At 32.6% G+C, this 21,794-nt stretch overlaps 1 protein-coding gene across 1 annotated transcript in view; it reads left to right on the top strand.

Annotated features, from left to right (window-relative positions):
* The window catches only part of FSTL5 (follistatin like 5), a 994,361-nt gene that overhangs the window by 866,485 nt on the left and 106,082 nt on the right, over positions 1-21,794 (top strand). The window contains exon 11 of the mRNA XM_051966050.1: positions 18,682-18,708. Coding sequence (XP_051822010.1) covers positions 18,682-18,708 — 27 coding nt within the window. The remainder of the gene's footprint in view (positions 1-18,681; positions 18,709-21,794) is intronic.

Genomic DNA, 21,794 nt, shown 5'->3' with positions numbered 1-21,794 from the left:
ATATAGTTGTGCAATATGGCAATCAATTTATATTTTCTTCTTTTCTTAAAGGTGAGCACAATCTCCTTTGAAGCACATCAGTTGAACCAGAACAGATTTAGTTCCTAAAATCTATAAACATCAAACACTTTATTTCTAGTAAATGAATATGCTTTCCCTCCTCAGATAATATACTCTATATGGTTTAATGAAACATCACCCACCTATCTCTTTTTAGGGAAGAAATAATGGAATTTTAAAATTTATTATTTTGCATCTTCAATTAACAGAAATTTATTTTATCTCATTTCCATGCTCAACATCACAGAGAGAAAAAGACATAAAAAAACAAAATCCCTTAACAGATATGTATAGTCAAGCTTATTTCACTAATTGTTTCAAAAACAGCAACAGCAACAACACAACAAAAATCTCATTTTGTGATAGAATTGAGTTTGTCACTTTTCTTCCTAGAATTTATTATCAAATTGCCTGTGTTTTAGTGTAAGGGAAGTTGAGTAGTAAAGTGGATAGAGTGGTGAATCTGGAATCAGGGAGATTCATCTTCGTGAGTTCAAATCTATCCTTAGATTCTTACTGACTTAATTCTGCCTCTTTTCCTCATGAGTTAGAAGAAGAAAATGGCAAACTACACCAGTATCTTTGCCAAGAAAACCCCAAATGGTGTCATGAAGAAACCAAGATGACTAACTAACAGATGTTTTAATATTGTCAACATCAATATAATGATAAAACCAACCTCCTACGGTATCCTCATTCAGTTATACATATAATTTGTTACTAACACATTGAGAGTTATATTTCAAAATATGATTTTATTTGTCTACATTATTTCTTTCAAAGTTTATTCACTAATGAATACCATCTATACAATTCCTTGATGTTAAATTTGGAAGTATCATTAATCTATTCACAGCAATAATATGTCTCAATACATTGTTGCAACCACAGGAATATGACAAAAGATGTTTAAAATGCTTTCACTTTCTGATTTTCTTCATGATGATCTTGATTTACATGGATGGTTTTATGGTCAATTCTTACTTGAGCCAATTATGTTAGGGTACCTTTGAATTATTAAAAGTTGTAAATTTATTTAAGGCTCCTGCTTGTTAGCTTTGCATTAGCTATCAAGACACCAAATTTCATTTTAAAATTTTTTTAATTGACTAATTAGGTACAATTTAAAAGATTCATATTAATCTATTCAATTATGGATTTTTTAAAAATTTAATTTAATTTTATAATAACTTTTTATTGACAGAACCTATGCCAGGGTAATTTTTTTTACAACATTATCCCTTGCACTCGCTTCTGTTCCAATTTTTCCCCTCCCTTCCTCCCTCCACCCCCTCCCCTAGATGGCAAGCAGTCCTATATATGTTAAATATGTTGCAGTATATCCTAGATACAATATATGTTTGCAGAACCAAACAATTCTCTTGTTGCACAGGGAGAATTGGATTCAGAAGGTAAAAATAAGCAGGGAAGAAAAACAAAAATACAAATAGTTTACATTCATGAAATAAAATTTTAAATCAAAGGGATCTAATTGGGAAAGGTGGGAAACAAGAATCAGAGTAGAAAAAAAAAATAGTAGGGAAGTGGTTATCTTTCCAAAAAGAAAAAAAAAATTGTCAACCACAGATTCTTCTTCTTACATATCTATTATTGAGTGTTTTTTCCAGAACTATCAAAATAACCATTTCCTTGTGATTTTAAATTTTAATTTATGTTATATATTAGAGATTTGAATATGTTTGTTCTCCCTAGGAGAATTAGACCAAATCCCTACTTAGAAAATTCTTAAAACTAGTCATTATCTTCCTTACACACTTAGCATTAATGCTCCTCAACTGAAGAATGAAGATGTTTATTTGCAAGGTTACAGAATCCCAAATTTAGAAGAAAGCTAAAAGACTATCTAGACTAAACCATGAAGGGAAAAAAAATATTACACCATGTATGCCAAATGTTCAACTAGATCTTACTTGATGAAAACTATTGCAGGAATATTGCAGGTCCTGAGGTTGACTATATCCCTTTTGTCTAGTTCTCATTATTAAGAAGTTTTTCCTTTCTTCAAATTCATTTCTTTGCAATTTCTCCTAATTTGCTTTAGTTGTAACCTTTGATTAAGATTCTTTGAAAATATCCATGTTAATCTTCCCCTAAGACTGACTGTATACAGAATGATACATCACATATTGATATGTGTGGTAGAGGTTTAAAAAAAAAAAAAAAAACTTGTTCATAGCTAAAATAAATGAATGTAGTAATTACTTTTTAAAAATCATATTTCTTTAGAATAATTAGGATTCACATAAAGCTAATTACTTCTTAAAACTTTCTCACATGTGTTTTGTGTGTTTATGGAGCATCGATATAGTGAAAAGTACTTAAATGTAAAGACTGAAGAATCAAATCTCAGGTATTGACTTCCTCTGTGAGACCTCGGACAAGACATCTTGTTTAGAATCTTAAATTCTAAGATTTGAGTTTCCTAATCTCTAAACTGAAGTGTTTGTTTTTCAAAATGTCTCTTTTACCTCAATACCATCATTATTCTTATCTTTTTCTAATGTCTATAATATGCCAAGATGAAGAAGAGTTCCAGAAGATTTTTCCAAATCAACTGATGGCATTTAAATTAGATTGTCCAAGAAAGCTTGAAATTCAAATGGACTTGAAAAGTTGATTCCTCCAGTTTCTCGTTCTTGACTATTTTCCCTGTCTTCCTAAAGGTTTCATTTCTACTCTTTTATGACTGCTAAACTTTATATACACATATAAATAAGTGAGTGTGCATATATAAATATAGATATATAAAATTCTAATACACTTAAAATAATCCTTATTCCCATATCTGAGTAAAATTTTTGGCTTTAAAACATATGATTTTAAGCAATGTTTTAGTTTTTATTCAAGTGGACACTGATGATATTACAGACCCTTTCATCATTGTGACTTTTGGAGATTATTCCCTTAAGACATAGGATATGGCTGCCTGGAAATGTGGAAGTTGTCATACAGATGTACACACATGTGTATATACATATATGTTCATATATGTATATATACACACACGTGTGAAGTATGTGTAGCTGTTTATACACTAAAATATTCAGTATTCCAAATGATCTCTAATTGGATCTCTAATTAATGCTTTAAGATTTGAATAACATTCTATTTATTATATCTGTCCATTGTGTGTGACTTTTGTACAGGTACTCCCATAAACACTCCACAGGATGGCCTCAAGAAAGTGTCATTTTATTCATTTTTTTTCTTACTCTCACACAAATACTATCATAATCATGTTTTTTCCAGCAGCTTTCTCTCACTAATATCACATGACTGAAGCACATCTTTTTTGCTCTTTTCTTTTTTAGTAACATTTTTGTCGTTGGTTTTTTCTTCATAATCCCTTACTTGTTATGTGCTGTACAGCTTGTTGTATCATGAACGTCGACATTGCCCTCTGAGTGACACTTACCTTCAGTTGTAGCCTTCTAACAAGATGTATACATAAAAGGGAAAACATGAGGAGACAAAAAGATATATATATATATATATATATATATATATATGTTTTCATATTACTTTCTAAAAGCCTGATTTGACCACATTTTACTTTTAGTTGCAAACAATAATTAAATGTTGCATGTACATGGCACCAGTTGGTAATCAGAAAATTGGAGCTCAAAATATTGTCACATTTTGCTGCCAGTGTTCATCCTCTCCACAGCCACAGTTGGCTATACTGCTGCTACCTGGCCTACTTTCTTTCGAGGCCTCTGTCACTTTTCTGCTGAACTTCTCTGACCCCATTCTTTTTTCCATTGAGCTGGTAACCACAGGTGCAACAGAAGCTCCCGAAGGCACTTGTTTTGTTCTCCTTTTTTATCTGTGATGACAATGGAGAGAGAAATAGCAGCTGCTGTTTTCTTGCCATATTAACCCAGAGACTGTATAGGGTGGAGGTGGGAGAATTAGGGAGAAATCAGTGTTTCTCTTTCTGCTCTTTATATGCCAGACATTATTTTTTTCTACTGGATTTTTCAGACTAATAATAAATTTTGACAGTTGCTTTGAGTTTGTGGGTATGGAAGAAAAAACATCATTTCAAAATACACAAATAATTATTGTATTAACCTTGTGGCAAGATTTTTAAAAAGAAGATTTTTTTTTGTTATTTTTACTGTCTCAAAATAGGCATTGATGATCGTTCATTTTACCTTCCTTTTTCCATTCATAATAGAAATAATGATACAAATTAGATGATTTCAAAAGTTTCAATATCATGAATAAGATAGGCTAAATAAATTGATATTTGTTTAGAAATACAAATTTGAATGTAGGAAGCAATAGAATCATGAAATGGAATGTATGTCTCAGCAACTGCTTCTGTCATTGATAAAACTGTTGTCTTGTGGTTAAAAGTTAATGTATCACTGAGAAAAGAATTCCTAAAAAAAAAAAAAAATTAAAAATAAAAAAATTTAAAAAAGAGAGAAAAGAATTCCTAGATATGATCTTGCCAGTTTCCTTAAAAAGACTTTTTCCCCCCCCTCTCTCAATGTTGCAGTAAACTGGAACTTAATTATTTTTGTGTTATCCAGCAGCTACAGTATAGTACAGTACTATATATTTCTAGCCGCTTTTTGATAATGAGAGGAGACATTTTTAAAGAATGTCAAATGAAATTTTAAGCATCAGGAAAGTATGGACTTTTCAAACCAAAAGTGGTGCCTTATCAATAAGTGTAGACTAGCTATCATTATACCCTGAAAAGTTGGGGTTAAGGATAAACAGAACCTGTTATATTATGTTAAGCAAAAATCTGTGTTTACCCATAAATATAGTCATTACCTGCCTCATTCAGAGGATAACCACAATAAAGGACAGACTGGAAGCTAGAAGTTCTACACAGTATAATCAGGTTCAATTTTAGGAGTTAAAAATGTTTAACTTGGGGGGAAAATAGCTACAGGATAGGAAATTAATTCAATGCTCATTTAGACATGACCAAATAAATAAAAGAATAGATCTGAAATAAGGTGAACTCTTTTACTATAACAAAGCAAAATCTATATATGCTTTTATTTGGGCCATGGTTTCAAAATGTAATTGTGACAATGATACTTGAGTATTAACTAACAGGATGACTGAAAGCCAAAAATTAGGGCTCTGAATCCAGGTTCCTATTCATTCAAGTGATCTGAAAAGATCTTGATCCCCTAAGAAACTTGTCTCAATGTACAGGGAATAAAAATGTATTAAATTTTGAGCACTTCTGTGTAGTCAATCATTTTAAGCTGTTAGATATTATATAATGTCACAGTTGGGGAATAAGATCTACAATGTGGAGTTTATATGAAATTTTTAAAAAATCTTTCAAAGAATTGCATTTTTCTAATACCAACTTCTTCACTAATATGTCTAAATTAATATGATATCTTAGTTGCTTAATTAAAAAAAAATCCTCAGCATTTAAGTGTAATTGTGATCTCAGTTATTTGGGCATTTTTTCCCAGCAATTCAAAACACAAATTTTCCCTGTTTCTCATCCTAAGTAATTCATATATGTACATATACTTCCATAAATTTTTATAAATGCCAAGAGAGAAAGGGAAGATTAAAAACAAAACAAATGAAAATAAATAAATAATTTTAGCATCTGATATGCTCAGGGCCCAGTTCAAGGTACTTCCAAAACTTCGTTCACATTATACTCACAACCATCCTCCCAAGTAGATGCTATCATAATCACCATTTTACAGTTGAAGAAACTGAGGCAGAAAGTAATTAAGTGATTTCCCAAGGGTCACACAGCTAGAATATGTCTAAGGCTGAATTTGAGCTCAGAGCTTCTTAATTTCAGGCCCAGTACTCTATTCTGTCTACCTTGAGACATCATAAAGGTCTCCCTGGCTCAAGTCTTCACCATTTTTATCCATCCTTCACATAATTACAAAATTGTTCTTCCTAAAGCACATATATTACCATACATACATAAAATAATGACCCATTTTATAAAATCCCATGGCTCCTAATTGCCTCTGACAACTTCATTACACATTTTAATATTCCTTGGACAACAGTGAATAATGCAACAGTGTAGTTACAATTATTAACATGTGGACTATCTTTTTTCTGGATTATACTTTTATACATTTTCTAGATTTACTATTATATTGCTTCTTGTACCCACATTGGAATTGTTGCAGTCAGTGCATACTCTCTATATAACTATTACCCTTTGGATTATCCTTCTAAAATTATAGCTTCATATTTTACAGTATTAGAAGGATATTGAAGACAATAACAATAACAAAATGAAACTTGTTGCAAGGAGCAGTTTAAGATAACTGAAAGTACGATAAAGAAGATACCTGGAAGGTGCAGTGGACAAATTCCTAATCTTGTAGCCAGGAAGTTCAAATTCAGCCTCAGACACTTCTTCATCATGTAATTCAGGGCAAATTACTTAATCTGTGTTTAAGCTTCCTCAGCTGTTAAAATCAGTTCATAATAACATTTGCCATCCAAGGTTGTTGTGAGAATTAAATAAGGTAATATTTGTAAAGTGTTTAGCACAGTGCTTAGCATATGATAGGAATTAAATAAATGCTTATTTCCTTCTTTTTCTGTATACTTGGTTTTCTAAATGCAAACAAATTCTTTCCCCCCTATCTATTATGAAACCAGCTCATGAGCCATGATTAGGGCCCATCTAATATATATTCCTGATAGAGAATATAGATATACTTTTTTTTCCCTAAGGGAAATAGCACAAATTATTATTCTCATTTGGTATATGAAGAAAGTGAGTTTCTTAAGAGATGAGATAAGAGGAGAAGCCAAGATGGTGGAGCAAAGGAAGGAACTCATCCAACTGTACCCCAAACTCCTCAAAATTCCTTTAAATAATGACTCTAAACAAATTTTGAAGCATCAAAACACCCAAAAAGACAGACCAGAGCATTTTCCAACTGAAGGCAACTGAGAAGAACAGCAAAAAAAGTCAGTGGAACCAGAGTGGGAGTCTAGTACATAATGCAGATATTCAAGCACAAGCCCAGCCCAACCTCTGAATCAGCGGTAGTGCTGGAAGCTTCTGAACTCTTGGGGAGGGGGACACCAGAGAAGACTCAGAAGGTCAGTAAAGAGGATCTATGGCAATGAAGTGGGAGTCCAGTGTGCAAGCCCAGCCTAGACCACTCCAGAAAAGCCCTGGCCACATCTGAATTTTAGCACACAAGACCTTACAGCTACAGTGGGACAGGGATACTAATAACAGCTACAGGGCAAAAAAGAATGCCTGTGATCAGATTCCTAGAAGGAGCTCTGAAATCATCTGAATAAAACCCCTGAAGCTTGGGACAATGCTCCCTCCACCTGGAAACAGAGTCTTACTTTAAATTAAAAGCCTAGTAATAGGCTAGAAAATGAGCAGACAGAAAAAAAAAAAAAGATTCTGATTCTGATTATTGAAAGTTATCATAACAAGGAAGATAAAAATATACACTCAAAAAATGATAATTAAGTCAAAGCTCCTACATCCAAATCCTCCATGAAAAATAGGAATTGGGCACAGGCTAATTCTAAAAGAATTTTTTAAGTCAACAAAAACAATACACACCTGCCAGATTGGCTAGAGTGACAGGGAAAGATAATGTGGAATGTTGGAGGGGATGTGGGAAAACAGGGACACTGATACATTGTTGGTGGAATTGTGAACACATCCAACCATTCTGGAGAGCAATTTGGAACTATGCTCAAAAAGTTATCAAACTGTGCATACCCTTTGATCCAGCAGTATTTCTACTGGGCTTATACCCCAAAGAGATGCTAAAGAAGGGAAAGGGACCTGTATGTGCCAAAATGTTTCTGGCAGCCCTGTTAGTGGCTAGAAGCTGGAAAATGAATGGATGCCCATCAATTGGAGAATTTTTGAGTAAATTGTGGTATATGAACATTATAGAATATTATTGTTCTGTAAGGAATGACCAGCAGGATGAATACAGAGAGGACTGGCAAGACTTACATGAACTAATGCTGAGTGAAATGAGCAGAACCAAGGAGATCATTATATACCTCAACAACGATACTGTTTGAGGATATATTCTGATGGAAGTGGATCTTTTTGATAAAGAGAGCTAATTCAGTTTCAATTGATCAAGGATGGATAGAAGCAGCTACACCCAAAGAAAGAACACTGGGAAATGAATATAAACTGCTTGCATTTTTGTTTTTCTTCCCGGGTTATTTATACCTTCTGAATCCAATTCTCTCTGTGCAACAAGAAAACTGTTCGGTTCTGCACACATATATTGTATCTAGGATATATTTTGTCCTGGTTCAAGACATGTTTTAGTGATGGATTTCCAGTCATTCGGGGTTAAGATTTCATAAGACAAATTATCCAGTAACATCTTCACATAAGATGATGTAGCCCCATAAAGAGTGCAACCCTTTTTCAAATCTTTAATTTTTCCCAAATTAAAAGGAGTGTATTTTCTCTCTTTTTGACCTGAGGAGTTGAGCTCTTCAATCACAGGATATGCATTTATAAAATCAGATATATCTTCTCCTTCATTTTTTGCTTTAATTAATGCTTTTTCTAATCTTGTCAAATTCTGCTTTACAGGAGAAGCTGACTGTGTTTCTGTCTCTCTCCCTCCCCCTTGTTCCACCATGAAGGGTTAATTGCGGGGGGAGGGTCATGAGATGTGGAATCACCTAATTCCTCCTGCTGTGAAGTATCATACTCAGAATTGTAATTAACTCCATTCTCATCTGATTCGTCCTCCTTTTCACCTAGTAAAGTTGGTACTTCTTCCTCCTGTACTTTCCTTTTCATCATTCTATCACTTAAATAACTTCTTATAGCCAATTGTATTACATTATATGTATTAATTATTGAGTTAGGCCCATTTTTATTATAGAATTGACAAAGATCCTCTCCAACCAATTTCCATTCATTTAGATCTAATTCCTTATCAAGAGAGAAACAAGGACATATGTCCTTTATAGTTCGTAAAAGTTCAGTGATTTGCTGTAAACTTATAATTAAACCTTGGCTTTCCATAACTTTGACAATGCTCTCTAAACATTTTCCTTGAACAGAAACAGGCTGTTTTCTAAATATCTGTCCCATCTTAGCTGAAATTCTACTTTACCTATTATTACCTACTCTACCTATTTAACATGTAAAGAACTGCTTGCCATCTGGGGGAGGGGGTGAAGGGAGGGAGGGGAAAACTCGGAACAGAAGTGAGTGTTAGGGATAATGCTGTAAAAAATTACCTTGGCATGGGTTCTGTCAATAAAAAGTTATTTAAAAAAAAGAAAGAAAGAAAGAAAATCAACATAAACAGATAGAGGAAAAATTAGAAAAAGAAGTAAGAGTGGTTTAAAAGGAAATGCAAAAACTAATGAGGAGAAAAATGCCTTAAAAAGCAAAATTGGCCAATTGGAAAAGGAGGCACAAAAGCCCATTGACAAAAATAATTCCTTAAACAATATTATTGAGAGTACAAGGTAGAGAGAAGGGAGGGAAAAAATTGGAACACAAAGTTTTTTGACGATAAATGTTGAAAATTATCTATGCATATGTTTTGAAAATAAAAATATTTAATAAAAATATATAATTGAGCAAATAGAAACTAATGACTTTATGAGAAATAAAGATATAATAAAACAAAATAAAAAATAGAAAATAATGTGAAATATGTCATTGGGAAAACAACTGACCTGAAAAATAGATTCAGGAGAGATAATTTCAAAATTACTGATCTGTCTGAAAGTCATAATAAAAAAGAAGCCAGTACATCATCTTTCAAGAAATGATTAAAGAAAACTGTCCTTCTAGAATCAGAGGATAAAATAGAAATGGAAAGAATCTACTCATGACCTCCTGAAAGAGATCCCAAACTGACAGCTGCAGGAATATTATATTCAAATTCTGGAATTCCCAGGTCAAGGAAAAACATATTGCAAACAGAAAGAAATAATTCAAATGTAATGGAGCCACTGTCAGTATAAAATAAGATTTAGCAGCTTCTACAATAAAGAACTGAAAGGCTTGGAATATGATATTCTGGAGAGCAGTAGAGCTAGGATTACAACCCAGAATCACTTATCCAGCAAAACTGAATATAATCCTTCAGAGGAAAAGTTGACAATTCAATGAAATAGAGCATTTCCAAGCATGCATAATAAAAAATCCAGAGCTGAATGTAAAATTTGATTTTTAAATATAGAATTTTGGAGAAGCATAAGGAGGTATTCAGAAAATTGATATCCTAAGAGACTTAATAACATTTATCTGCTTGCAACCCTACATGAGAGAATGATATTTGTAACTCGTTAGAACTTTCTCATTATCATTATAGTTAGGAGTATATATAGACAGAAGGCACAAGTGTGTGTTGAATATGAAGGGATGATATATTTTTTAAATGATGACAAGGGGGAGAGAGGAATGTACTGGGAAAAAGGAGAAAGGGAGAAGTAGAATGTGCAAATTATCTGCTTTAAAAAAGCAGATAATTTTACTGTGAAGGGGAAGCGAGGAAGTAAGGGAGGAAAGCATGAGTGAGTGAACCTTTCATCAGAATTGGCTCAAAGAGGAAACAATATACATACTCAATGGGTATATAGAAATCTATCTTATCCTGCAGGAAAGTAGGAGGGGAATGGGATATGGGAAGGAGGGGAAGGTAATAAAAGAGAGGTATACGGAGGAAGGAGTAGTAAGTGCCAAAACATTTCCAAGGAGGAACAGATGAAAGAAGGGAGACATAAGTGAGGGCAAATAGAGTTAGCAATAGTAATTTTAAAAAATTCAAAGCAAGTTTCTCTGATACTTTTATCATTTCTCAAACATAGAGTGAATTGAGTCAAATTAATAAAAATAAGAGCCATACCCCAATTGATAAATGATCAAAAGATCTGTGTCCAAATGACTATAAATTCTTACATAATCTTTGATATAACAACACCAGTACTAGGCATGAATAACAAAACAAACAAAAAAAAAGATTCAGGGGCAAAAAAGAAAAATGACTTATATGTACAAAAATATTCATAACAGCTCTATTCTTATGGCAAAACAATTGGAAATGGTTTCCGCATCAATTGTGGAATGGCTGTGTGTTTATGATGGAATATTATTGTTCTATGGGAAATAATGAACAGCATGCTCTCAGAAAACAAAAACAAAAGAACAAAAGAACAACAACCTATGCAGTTTTCCATGAACTCAAGCAAAGTAAAATGTACAATATACAAAGTAATAACAATATTCTGGAATGATCAGCTATCAATGACTTTTCTGTTTTCAGCAGTGCAATGATCCATGACTACTCTGAAGGACTTATGATGAAAAATAGTATCCATACCCAGAGAAAGAACTGATCAAGTCTGAATATAGATCAAAGCATTCTTTATTACTCTATCTCTCTCTTTATCTTTAACTTACTTTTTCTTGAGCATTTTTATTTTCATTAAGGTGGGAGATCTATGTTTTCTTTCACATCTTGACTTTTATGGAAATGCTTTGCATAGCTTCACATATGGTTTCTTCATTGTAGATGGAAATAAGGGAGAGAACACAGAACTCAAAAATTAAAAAAAAAACATAAAAGCCTTGTTTTGAAATGTAACTGGGGGAAATATTAAATACAATTTAAGAAAAATATTAGGCAAGATTTTAGGACAAGGTTGATATCCAGTCATCTGGCTTCCATTATAATATTTTAATCTGAATGCTAAAAAAGATTTCTTTTAAAGGGCTTGCATCTCTTTGACAAGGTTATATATTGGACTTGAAATCAGCACCATGCCATTCACATAATATCTGGAGGTGTTCACAGTTGAAGGGCAGGGGGTTCTCTCTATTTGTACCCTCTATGAAAGTTACAAACATTTTTTGAAAGTATTTATCTTCCAAGTTTATAACTCACTTGCTACCTTTAAGCTGTTATAGTCATAGGCAACATCTTGATTGGGGAAAAGAGTTGCATTCAAGAAGCTCCTTAATATTGTATTTTGCACTACTGAGTCCAAACCTTTTTTTTAATATCAAATATTATTCATTCAAATTTAACATACATAGTAAGTTTATTTGTTGACTTTTCTGTTGCCTTACTAAAAATTCTGCTTTTATTTTTATTCTACTCTCTTAAATAAAGTTTTAATTTTATCCTGAAAAATACTATGCCAAATTTAATAATGATGATAACAATAATAGCAACTAGCATTTATATTATACTTCAAAGTTTGCAGATCATCTTATAGTTCTATTTTAACTATCTTCTGTAAACTGGGGAGTCCTTCTTATATAAATACTACAAAATTTGAGAATTTTTCTGTTTGTTTTAAATGTGAAAAGTAAACTGAAATCGATGCGTGCTAGTTATTCATTTTAATTGTCAATATGCATTATTATACAGTTCAATTGTTTTCATTTTTTAAAGTTTTCTCCCAGTTAGATTTTCTGAAAATACATTGGCTTATAATTAAATCAATAAGCATTAATTAAGAGCTTACTATTTTCTTGACACTGTGCTGATTAATGAGGATGCCAAAAAAAATTGTTTTGTTTGGAATTTTTGTTCCTACCATTGAAGAAGGTAGAGTCGAATGAGTCAGAAACATACATAAAACTATAGATAGAGGGATAGATAGATAGATATTCATATATATAATATGTGTATATACATATGCATACATACTTATGAGTGTGTGTGTGTGTGTGTGTATGTATAAATTATAGATATTCTTAGAAGGAGGGCATCAAGGTTAAAAAGGACTAGGAAAGGTTTCTTGCTAAAGTGAGAATTTAATTGACACTTCAAGGAAGACTGGGCAATCTGGAGAAGAGATAAGCAACTAGAGAGTCCTAGGAATGGAAGAAAGCCATTGAAAATAAATTTAGTAGGGAGATAGAGTGATATGAATAGGAAAAAATAAGGCTGCTGGCATCATTGGATTAAAGAATACCTAAGAAGGGAGTAAAGCATAAGAAATCTGAAAAGATGGGAACTACATTATGATGGACTTTGAACATCACGGACAACAACAACAGGATTTGGAGATGAGAAGGAGTCACTAGTCACTCAAGACCTTTGTTTTAAGAAATACATGGAGAAGATACTGCAGTAATCTAGATGTGCTGTAATAAAGAATTCCACTAGAACAGGGGTGTTGTCATAAAATAAATATTTTGAAGATAATATTAACAGTGCTTAGAATTTCATAAGAGCAAATATTTATATAATATAAATTGTTCTCTCAATTGTAAATTGAAAAACTTTGTAGGATCTTTAAAATGGAAAGTTCAAATACTTTTATCTTTTTTATTAATGCTTTGATTTTGTCCTTTATAGTCTGTTCTTATTTAGAAATAAATTTTATTCCAAACTGCAGTGCTACCCAAAGAAATAGTGATAAAAATAATGGTTAGGTTCCTAGGATAATCTACAATATCCTATTAATCTCATATTGTGTCTGAAATAAACACATAATACATTTAATATAATATGTCTAGGTAATTAGTTCAGATATATAATACATATCTATATGAATATAGGCATGCACATTTGTGTATATACACAGGAATATATAAGATTTTTGAGAGCATTAACCACTTGATATGTAAGGCCATGAAGAATCTAGGTTGAGATAGTTGAAAAAGAAGCACAATATGGTTATGAAAACAATTTTTATTTAATGAACTCATATTCCTACCAAAAGGGCAAGTCAGTAAAGACTTTACAAAATGGCAGCTTTATGGGAATTTTCTGATATCACTAAAATGTTCTGAATAGAACCTTCAAATAAAACCCAATTAGTATCATCTCATTTGTGCAGACTACCCCAGGTATACACACTAAACAGTAACTGGCAATTATGTAAAAAGGATTCCCCACTGGCCTATTGGACTCAAGCCCAAGTCATTATCTAGCAGAATAAATATTGATAATTCTGGCTTAATTCAGCAAGTGACTAGCAGTAAGTCTGGCATAAAGAGAGAGGTTCTTTGTTCACTATACCTTTTTTTGCATAAAATTTTCTTATGGTGATGGTTGTTATTGTTGTACTTTGTTTTTGCTAATTCACAACTTTGATACAAGGACTAGAGTATTTTCCCTATAATTGTGAACACATCCAGACATTCTGGAGAGCAATTTGGAACTATGCTCAAAAAGTTATCAAACTGTGCATACCCTTTGATCCAGCAGTGTTACTACTGGGCTGATATCCCTAAGATATCTTAAAGAAGGGAAAGGGACCTGTATGTGCATGAATGTTGTGGCAGCCCATTTAGTAGTGGCCAGAAACTGGAAACTGAGTGGTTGAGTGGATGCCCATCAATTGGAGAATGGCTGAATAAGTTGTGGTATATGAATATTATGGAATATTATTGTTCTGTAAGGAATGACCAGCAGGATGATTTCAGAAAGGCCTGGAGAGACTCACATGAACTGATATTGAGTGAAATGACCAGGACCAGGAGATCATTATATACTTAAACAACAACACTCTGTGATGATCAATTCTGATGGACATGGCCCTCTTCAACAATGAGAGGATCCAAACCAGGTCTAATTGATCAGTAATGAACAGAACCAGCTATATCCAGCGAAAGAACTCAGGGAAATGAGTGTGAACCACTACATAGAATTCCCAATCCCTCTATCTTTGTTCGTCTGCATTTTTTAATTGCATAGGTTAATTGTACACTATTTCAAAGTCCAATTCTTTCTGTGCAGCAAAATAACTATATGGACATGTATACATATATTGTATTTAACATATAGTTTAACATATTTATCATGCATTCATCTACCTGCCATCTGGGGGAATGGATGGGGGGAAGGAGGGGAAAAATAGGAACAAAAGGTTTTGCAACTGTCAATGCTGAAAAATTACCCATGCATAGATCTTGAAAATAAAAAGCTATAAAAAAAAAGAATATTTTCCCCATGTCACTATTTTTCTGCAGTGATTAGACTATTCCTGGTACAGTATAGGTACTTAATAAATATTTCTTGATTGATTTATGGATAACAATGGAAAATATATTTTAAAGTTCCATTTTATGATAAAAAGGAAATGTATAGCATAACAATAACTCAGGCACTAGGATCAGTGAAAATAATTAATTGTCTAACCCCAGAGGCAGTTCTAGTGGCCCAAGATAGACACTACATTTAGATAGATGTTAGGTGACACGTACATAAGTTCTAGAGAAATGAGGTTGAAAATGTATGTATGGTCATGTTCTCTTGTTCTTCTTATGCCATTCTTTTATATATGTCAGTTACATACAGCCTCTTAATTTATGAGAAAAGGACTTATTAAAATATCACATATTTTAACACTTTCACTGTCTTGTAGAAATTAGTTTCATAGATGTCTTCTATCCATCTCTATCTGGAATAAACAAATCTGAAGCATACTAATATTTGTGACAATAAGTTCTAACGAGGATCAATAATTTAAAAAGCTTTTTTCCTCTCCCCTCTCCTTAAAAAAATACATTTAGACTCCCAAAGGAAAGACAAAGGTTTCCTTAGGCTTAAAATATTGAGTCTTTGTGTACTGAATATCAAAACTAAAATTTTTCTACATTTCACAGAAATGTATAGATTATAGTCTCAAGAGCATTATTTCATAGGAATTGCAATTATTCCCTGGGATGAAAAGGCTAGGAGCCTCCCAAATCATGGGATTTATAATAAGAGTTGATGGTAAAATGAGGAAATAAAGACTGGGAATATTGTCCACAAATGCTAAAGTTGAATGTATACTAGGGGGAAAGGGAAAAACAGTCTTGTTGATGTGCTTTCTTCTCCTCATTGTTAACCATCCCACCAGATCTACAGATCTTATCCTGACCTTTCATTCATGTAGAGTGCTAATTAAAACTGAGTTTGAAAAAGATGCTTGATTTTAGAGTACTCATAACTGAAGAAGAAAATAATCCCAAGTAATTAAGAGGAAAACAAAAATTAAAAAAATTATAAAGATAAATAATAATTACCCATGGAAGCTTAGATCACTATATACTCATGTCTAACACCTTTAAAATACATCATTTTAAATTTCTCTCTGTTTCTTTCTCCTTCCCATCCCCTCTCTTCTTCCTTTCTCTTTCCCTTTGTCATTCTCTCCCTATTTCCCTGCACCTATTTTCCAAATCTAACACCTGTCATACTTTCTGTTCATTACTGAGATTTACAATTTTTGATCTCTTTTTAGGTTTCTAAGATTGCCCTTTTTTAAAAGAAGTTTGCTCTTCTAAAGTTATCTTGATTTTTTTTTTTTGCTATCAAAATTTAGAAGTCAATAAGACATCAAACTAAAATGTTAGCCTTTCATAAATGTGGTTTGTCATGAAAGGTATTGAACTAATGCAAACCTTTAAACTCCTTCAGTCAAGGACAAAAGAAAACTCATTTAGTTGAACGGCCAAACAGCTTACACATGAGTAGCCAAGGAAAATAGTTGTATAGCATTGTAGCTTCCTGAGAAAGTGTTAACTGCTATATTGATGCTGCTTTTTAAATATCACAATGCTCTCCAAGCTCATTACCTGATGCAGATAGGGTTTTTAATATTTTATACAATACCTTAAACAGTCATTTCTTGGAAAAAGATTTGAGGGCCTTAAACATATGGTGTATATAAAAGGCAAATAGATTAGATGAAACATTATTGCAGGATTAAATAACCTGTGGTGTAGGTTCAATTGACCCTATCTTTACCAGTTCCCTAGGCTTCCATTGCTAAACATGGTTGATTGGTTGTTGTCCTTCATTCTCAAAGAGGACCAAAATAACATCACTATGTTAGAGTTGAGCTACAGGATGTCTAACTGTGGCTAATCAGACAAACATGAGCTTAGAACGCTCTGCCACAGAATGCCACATGTCAAACACAAATAGTTCATATGAACATTTGAAGTGGCTGCTTTAATTTTGTGCATCTTGAATTTATTCTGAGCTAATTCAATTTTGCTTTGCTCATACAGCACAACATCTCTGGTGAGGACATGCCATGTGGGCATCCTGTGCCAGTGTTTCTCATGTCAAACAATCAATTTTAAAATTCTTAAGAGAGATTTTGAGAGGGTTTTAAACATAGATGAACTTTAGAAAGAGTCCCCTTGAGAAATATTCACTTGGAATATGATAGAGTTATCTTATATATAGGTTAGGGCCAAAAAGCTAGAAAATTAAATTGGTTACAGACTTCTTTCTTTTCCTTCTATTTTTTCTTCAATTTCCATTTCCCTCTTATCTCATCGTTTTTTAATTCATTTTTCTTTGCCATCTCTTTCTTCTTGTCTTCTCTTCTATTTTCTTTGGATTTATGAAGCTAAAATCTAGCAAGAGTTGCAAGGACCTGTGATTTCATATGGAAATTCCTTCAACTCATGGAGAATTCATCCTTTTTAAAACATGTCTTTCAGGAATGCTTGAAACTAGTAGAGGTCAAATGACTTGCATATGGTCAAAAAGAGGTGAGGCTTCAACACAGATATTATAACTCTGTGCCACACTGTCTCTCACTAAGTAGTGACTTAATTATTTTTTTGCTGTGAGTAGGAGAAACATGGATAATGAAGCTTTAAAAATGTTAATTTTCAACTAGCTTCAGTCTTTTTCCCTTCCCTCACCAGAGAAGAGCAGTCAGCCTAGGGAAGAAATAATGATTGTGATGAGGAATCTGGAAAAAAAGATTTAGCAAATCTCTCCTTTCAATTCATGAACCTAGTCTTATTTCCCAACAAGTAAGGGAAACTAGTATGGTGACATATTTAAATTATTTTGAGGCTGAATTTTCATTTTTTTCTGGGAATCAATTGGTGAAAATTCATAATGCCTTAAGATATGCTCTATGTTAAAAAGAAAGCTGACTCAAAAAAAAAAATTTGTCTCCTCCTTAGAATAGTGTTCAAACACATCTTTGAAAGAAATATTCTAATGTAGGAAAATTGTAAGTTGTGAAAGAAACCAAAAATTTTGACAACTATATTTAAACTGTAATGTTAACTAAATAAAGATCATAGGATCTCTGATTTAGAGCTGGAATCATTTCAGGGCAATACTTTCATTTATAGATAAGGAACTGAGACCAAGCTGAGTTAAGCATCCAGAATCAAAAAAACAAATGAATATTTGAGGTAAAATCTGAACTCAGATCTTCCTGAGCCCAATTCTATAACTGCTATGCTTCCTAGTTGTCTCAAAAGCTTTAATTAGTGAAGATTTTCCCTTCCTCAAAAATGACTATTGGTGACAATTAGCTTAATGACACATCATATTACAGCTTTTTAATATAGTTTTTAATGTAACACATAAACATATATAATGAACTACTGTTTTAATGGGGCATAAAATGTCCCTCCTTGTTGTTTATTAATGGAATCTTTACTCCAAAGGAGTTATTTTGGGAAATTCATAGAGCAATAATAATCCCAGATAGGTTGCTGCTCTATTAATCTACATTAGATTGCTTAATTCACTGTTACTGCTTCTCTGTAGATTTTCTTTTCTGGCCAGAGGTTGTGCCCACTTCAGTAGTTATTGGAATTGATATGCTATTGTGTACATTCTGTTTTCATTTATTTCTTTTCTTCTCTTTTTTTTTGACATGCTGCAGTTGCTAACATATTATGGCGAGAAGAAGGTACTTGTACCAATTGCTTTTCTGTACTGCTGTGACTGTTTTACCATTTATTCAAGTTGTAGTAATTATCTGAATTACCCTAAACTATCTATCATTATTTTGCTTTAATGTTTTAGCTCACCTCACTTAGTGTCCTTTTATAAGCATGCTGTCTTTAAATGTATTTGTTTACAGTACCCGAAGATGTGGGTGTTAAAACATAATCACTGTATCATAAGGCAGATTGAGATACTAAAAAGAATCTAAAATCTAAGCAAAGATGACCAAAGTTTTAATCTCTGATGCTTTGTCTAAGGTGAGGTATTTGGCTTGTGGTGAGCTATATGGCCACTAAGACCAAAATTAAGATGGCAATTGCAGCCATGAATTAAAAAAAACAAACAAACAAAAAAAAAACCTGTTCCTTGGAAAGAAAGTTACAGCACATCTGGACAATATATTAAAAAGCATAGATATTACCCCGTGGAAAAAAATTGATAGACGCAAAGATGTTATATTTTCCAGTAGCTATGTGTGGTCATGAGAGTTGGAGTATAAAGAAAACTGATTATTGCAGAATCTTTGCCTTCAAATTATGATGCTGAATAATTTTGAGAATTCCTTAGCTATATGTCAATATCTAAAGAAATTAATTCAGATTATTCACTGGTATAATGGGCTGAGGCTTGAGTTGATGCACTGAGGTCCCAAGCACATGAGGCTAAATAGTAATTGGACCATACTCTATTAATATATAAGCTTGGAGAAAGTATGGCCCCCGCCCACTCTTTGTGCAAGTCCTGATGTGTTGTATAGGAAATGGCGATTTTGGTGGGTGGAGGCAGGGGAGTGGAAAAGGAAGGGGAAGGAGAGACTTTTTGCATTGCCATTGCAATGGTTGGCTCAGCTCAGATCTCTCTCTGTTAGCTGGCTTCCTGTCGCAGCTGCCCATATTGCTATCGCAATCTTTCTTGCCCATATTGCTATTGCAATCCTTATTCATCTCTTCACTTCAATAAAGATTGAAGATTTTTCCCTTAACCTGAATTCCTGACTTCAGCTGATTTTAAATACGAGGTCATTACACACTGGGAGGTCAAATACTGAAACTAAAGCTTAAATACATGGGCCTCATAATAAGGTGAGAGACTCATTGGAAAAGGTTCTAATGTTAGGAAAAATTTAAGTCAAAATGTAAAGGATATGACAGAGGATGAGATGGAGAGATAGTCTCATGGAAGTAATGACATCTTTATAGATTGAAGGAGGATAATGCAGGAAAAAAGGGCCTAGTGAGTAAGGTCTATTCTATTACAAAGAGTTGGCCACAAATGAATAATATGGAATTCTATGGGGTTGAGAAGGAGGAAGAGGGTATGCATTAAAGAGGGGTGATATAACATATATTCTTGTTAATATATGTATATATATATATATTTTTTGCGCAAAGCCCTTCATATCATAAAATGCCCTGTTAAGTCATGATAGCCTGGACATTACATCATTAAAGAACAATAATAAAACTTTCAAGCAGGGATGCTTCAAAATTATTCTGTTATGAACCACTTGGGCAGTCTGATGAAAACTTATGGAACCTTTCTGAAAATAATGTTTTAAAATACATAGTATATTAACAGGTAGTTTTCCAATAAAGAAATCAAAACAATTTATAAAAAATATGAATAAATGTTTCAAATCCTTACTGATTAGAGAAATACAAATTAAAACAAGCTTGAGATAACATTTTACAACTCCTAAATTGGTTCAAATGAGAGGAGTAGAAAGTGATAACTTGGAGAAGATTTGGAAAAATTGGGACACTAATTCTAGGTGGAATTATAAACTGATCCAACTCTTTTGGAGAGCAATCTTCAATTATTTCCAAAGACTTGTTAAAGTGTCTCTACCTTTTGACCTCAGTAATACCACTATTAGGTCTATTTCCAGAGATGATTAGGAGAATATGTCTGTTCTAAAATATTTATAAGATCTTTCTTTGTGGTGGCAAAGAACAAGAAATTGCAGGAATGCCCATCAATTGTGGAATAGCTGAACACATTGTGGGGTATGATTGTGATAGAATACTACTATGCTATAAGAAAGAGCTAAATGATGTAAGGAAAACATGGAGAGGCATATAAGAATGAAGAGCAAAGTGAGCGGAACCAGGAGAACACTGAATGTAGTAATTGCAATATTGTTTTAAGAAAAACAAAGCAAATAAGTCTTTTTTATTATTATAAATACCCAAATTAATCTTAAAGGACATATAAAGAAAGATAGATAGTAGTATGTATAGAATAATAATTATACACACACACATATCTATATAACTTATTTTTGCATAATGGTGGCCATCTTTTAGGAGAGGGAGGGATGGGAAAAAAGAAAAAGAAATCTAAATGACAATTTTAATATATTTTTAAAGAATAGCAAGTTGTACATAGTGGATTTGCAGTTTCATATGCAATCATCTTTCTATTACTGTACACTATAGAAATGATTAACTCCATAAATAAAAGTAAAAAAAAAATTAAAAATGCATAGGCTAACAAAGGAAACCAGCTATGTTAAAAACAGTGTTTGCTTCTTTCCATCTAAACCTATATTTATTCTCATCAATCTAAACAAATTAATGGAGTTATAGTTAAAAATAGTTAAAAACTTCTGCTTTAAAGATCGATATGTAAATAAAATTTAATTCCTATTAAGGTTTTTAGTCTAAATAGATATCTTAAAGCCTATCTGCCTAAACTTCTTCCTCAAAGATGAAATAGTAAAGAATGAATTATTAATTTTTAAAAAGTTCTTCAGAAATAAGCAGTAATAAAGAACCAAAAATTTTGTTTAATCTCCAAAATCTCAACTAGATATAATTACATAGCTGGTTACTATATAGCATATTTATCACTTACTATTCCAGAAATTGACCTCAAACAGAAAATTCATATAAAATTTAAAACTGGATGTAGCAAAAGTATAACTTTGTTATAACTGGTTATAAACTGACATGAGTTTTCAATATCAGAAACAATTATCTTTGATTGCCCAGTTGAATTTGCTACATTTTTTCTCAGTGTTTCTATTAATATCTGTTATATACAGGC

The sequence above is a fragment of the Antechinus flavipes genome, chromosome 6 (genome assembly GCF_016432865.1).
Source record: "Antechinus flavipes isolate AdamAnt ecotype Samford, QLD, Australia chromosome 6, AdamAnt_v2, whole genome shotgun sequence".
NCBI lineage: Eukaryota > Metazoa > Chordata > Mammalia > Dasyuromorphia > Dasyuridae > Antechinus > Antechinus flavipes.
Note: the sequence above shows the minus strand (reverse complement) of the source record. Positions and strands in the feature narration are given on the sequence as shown.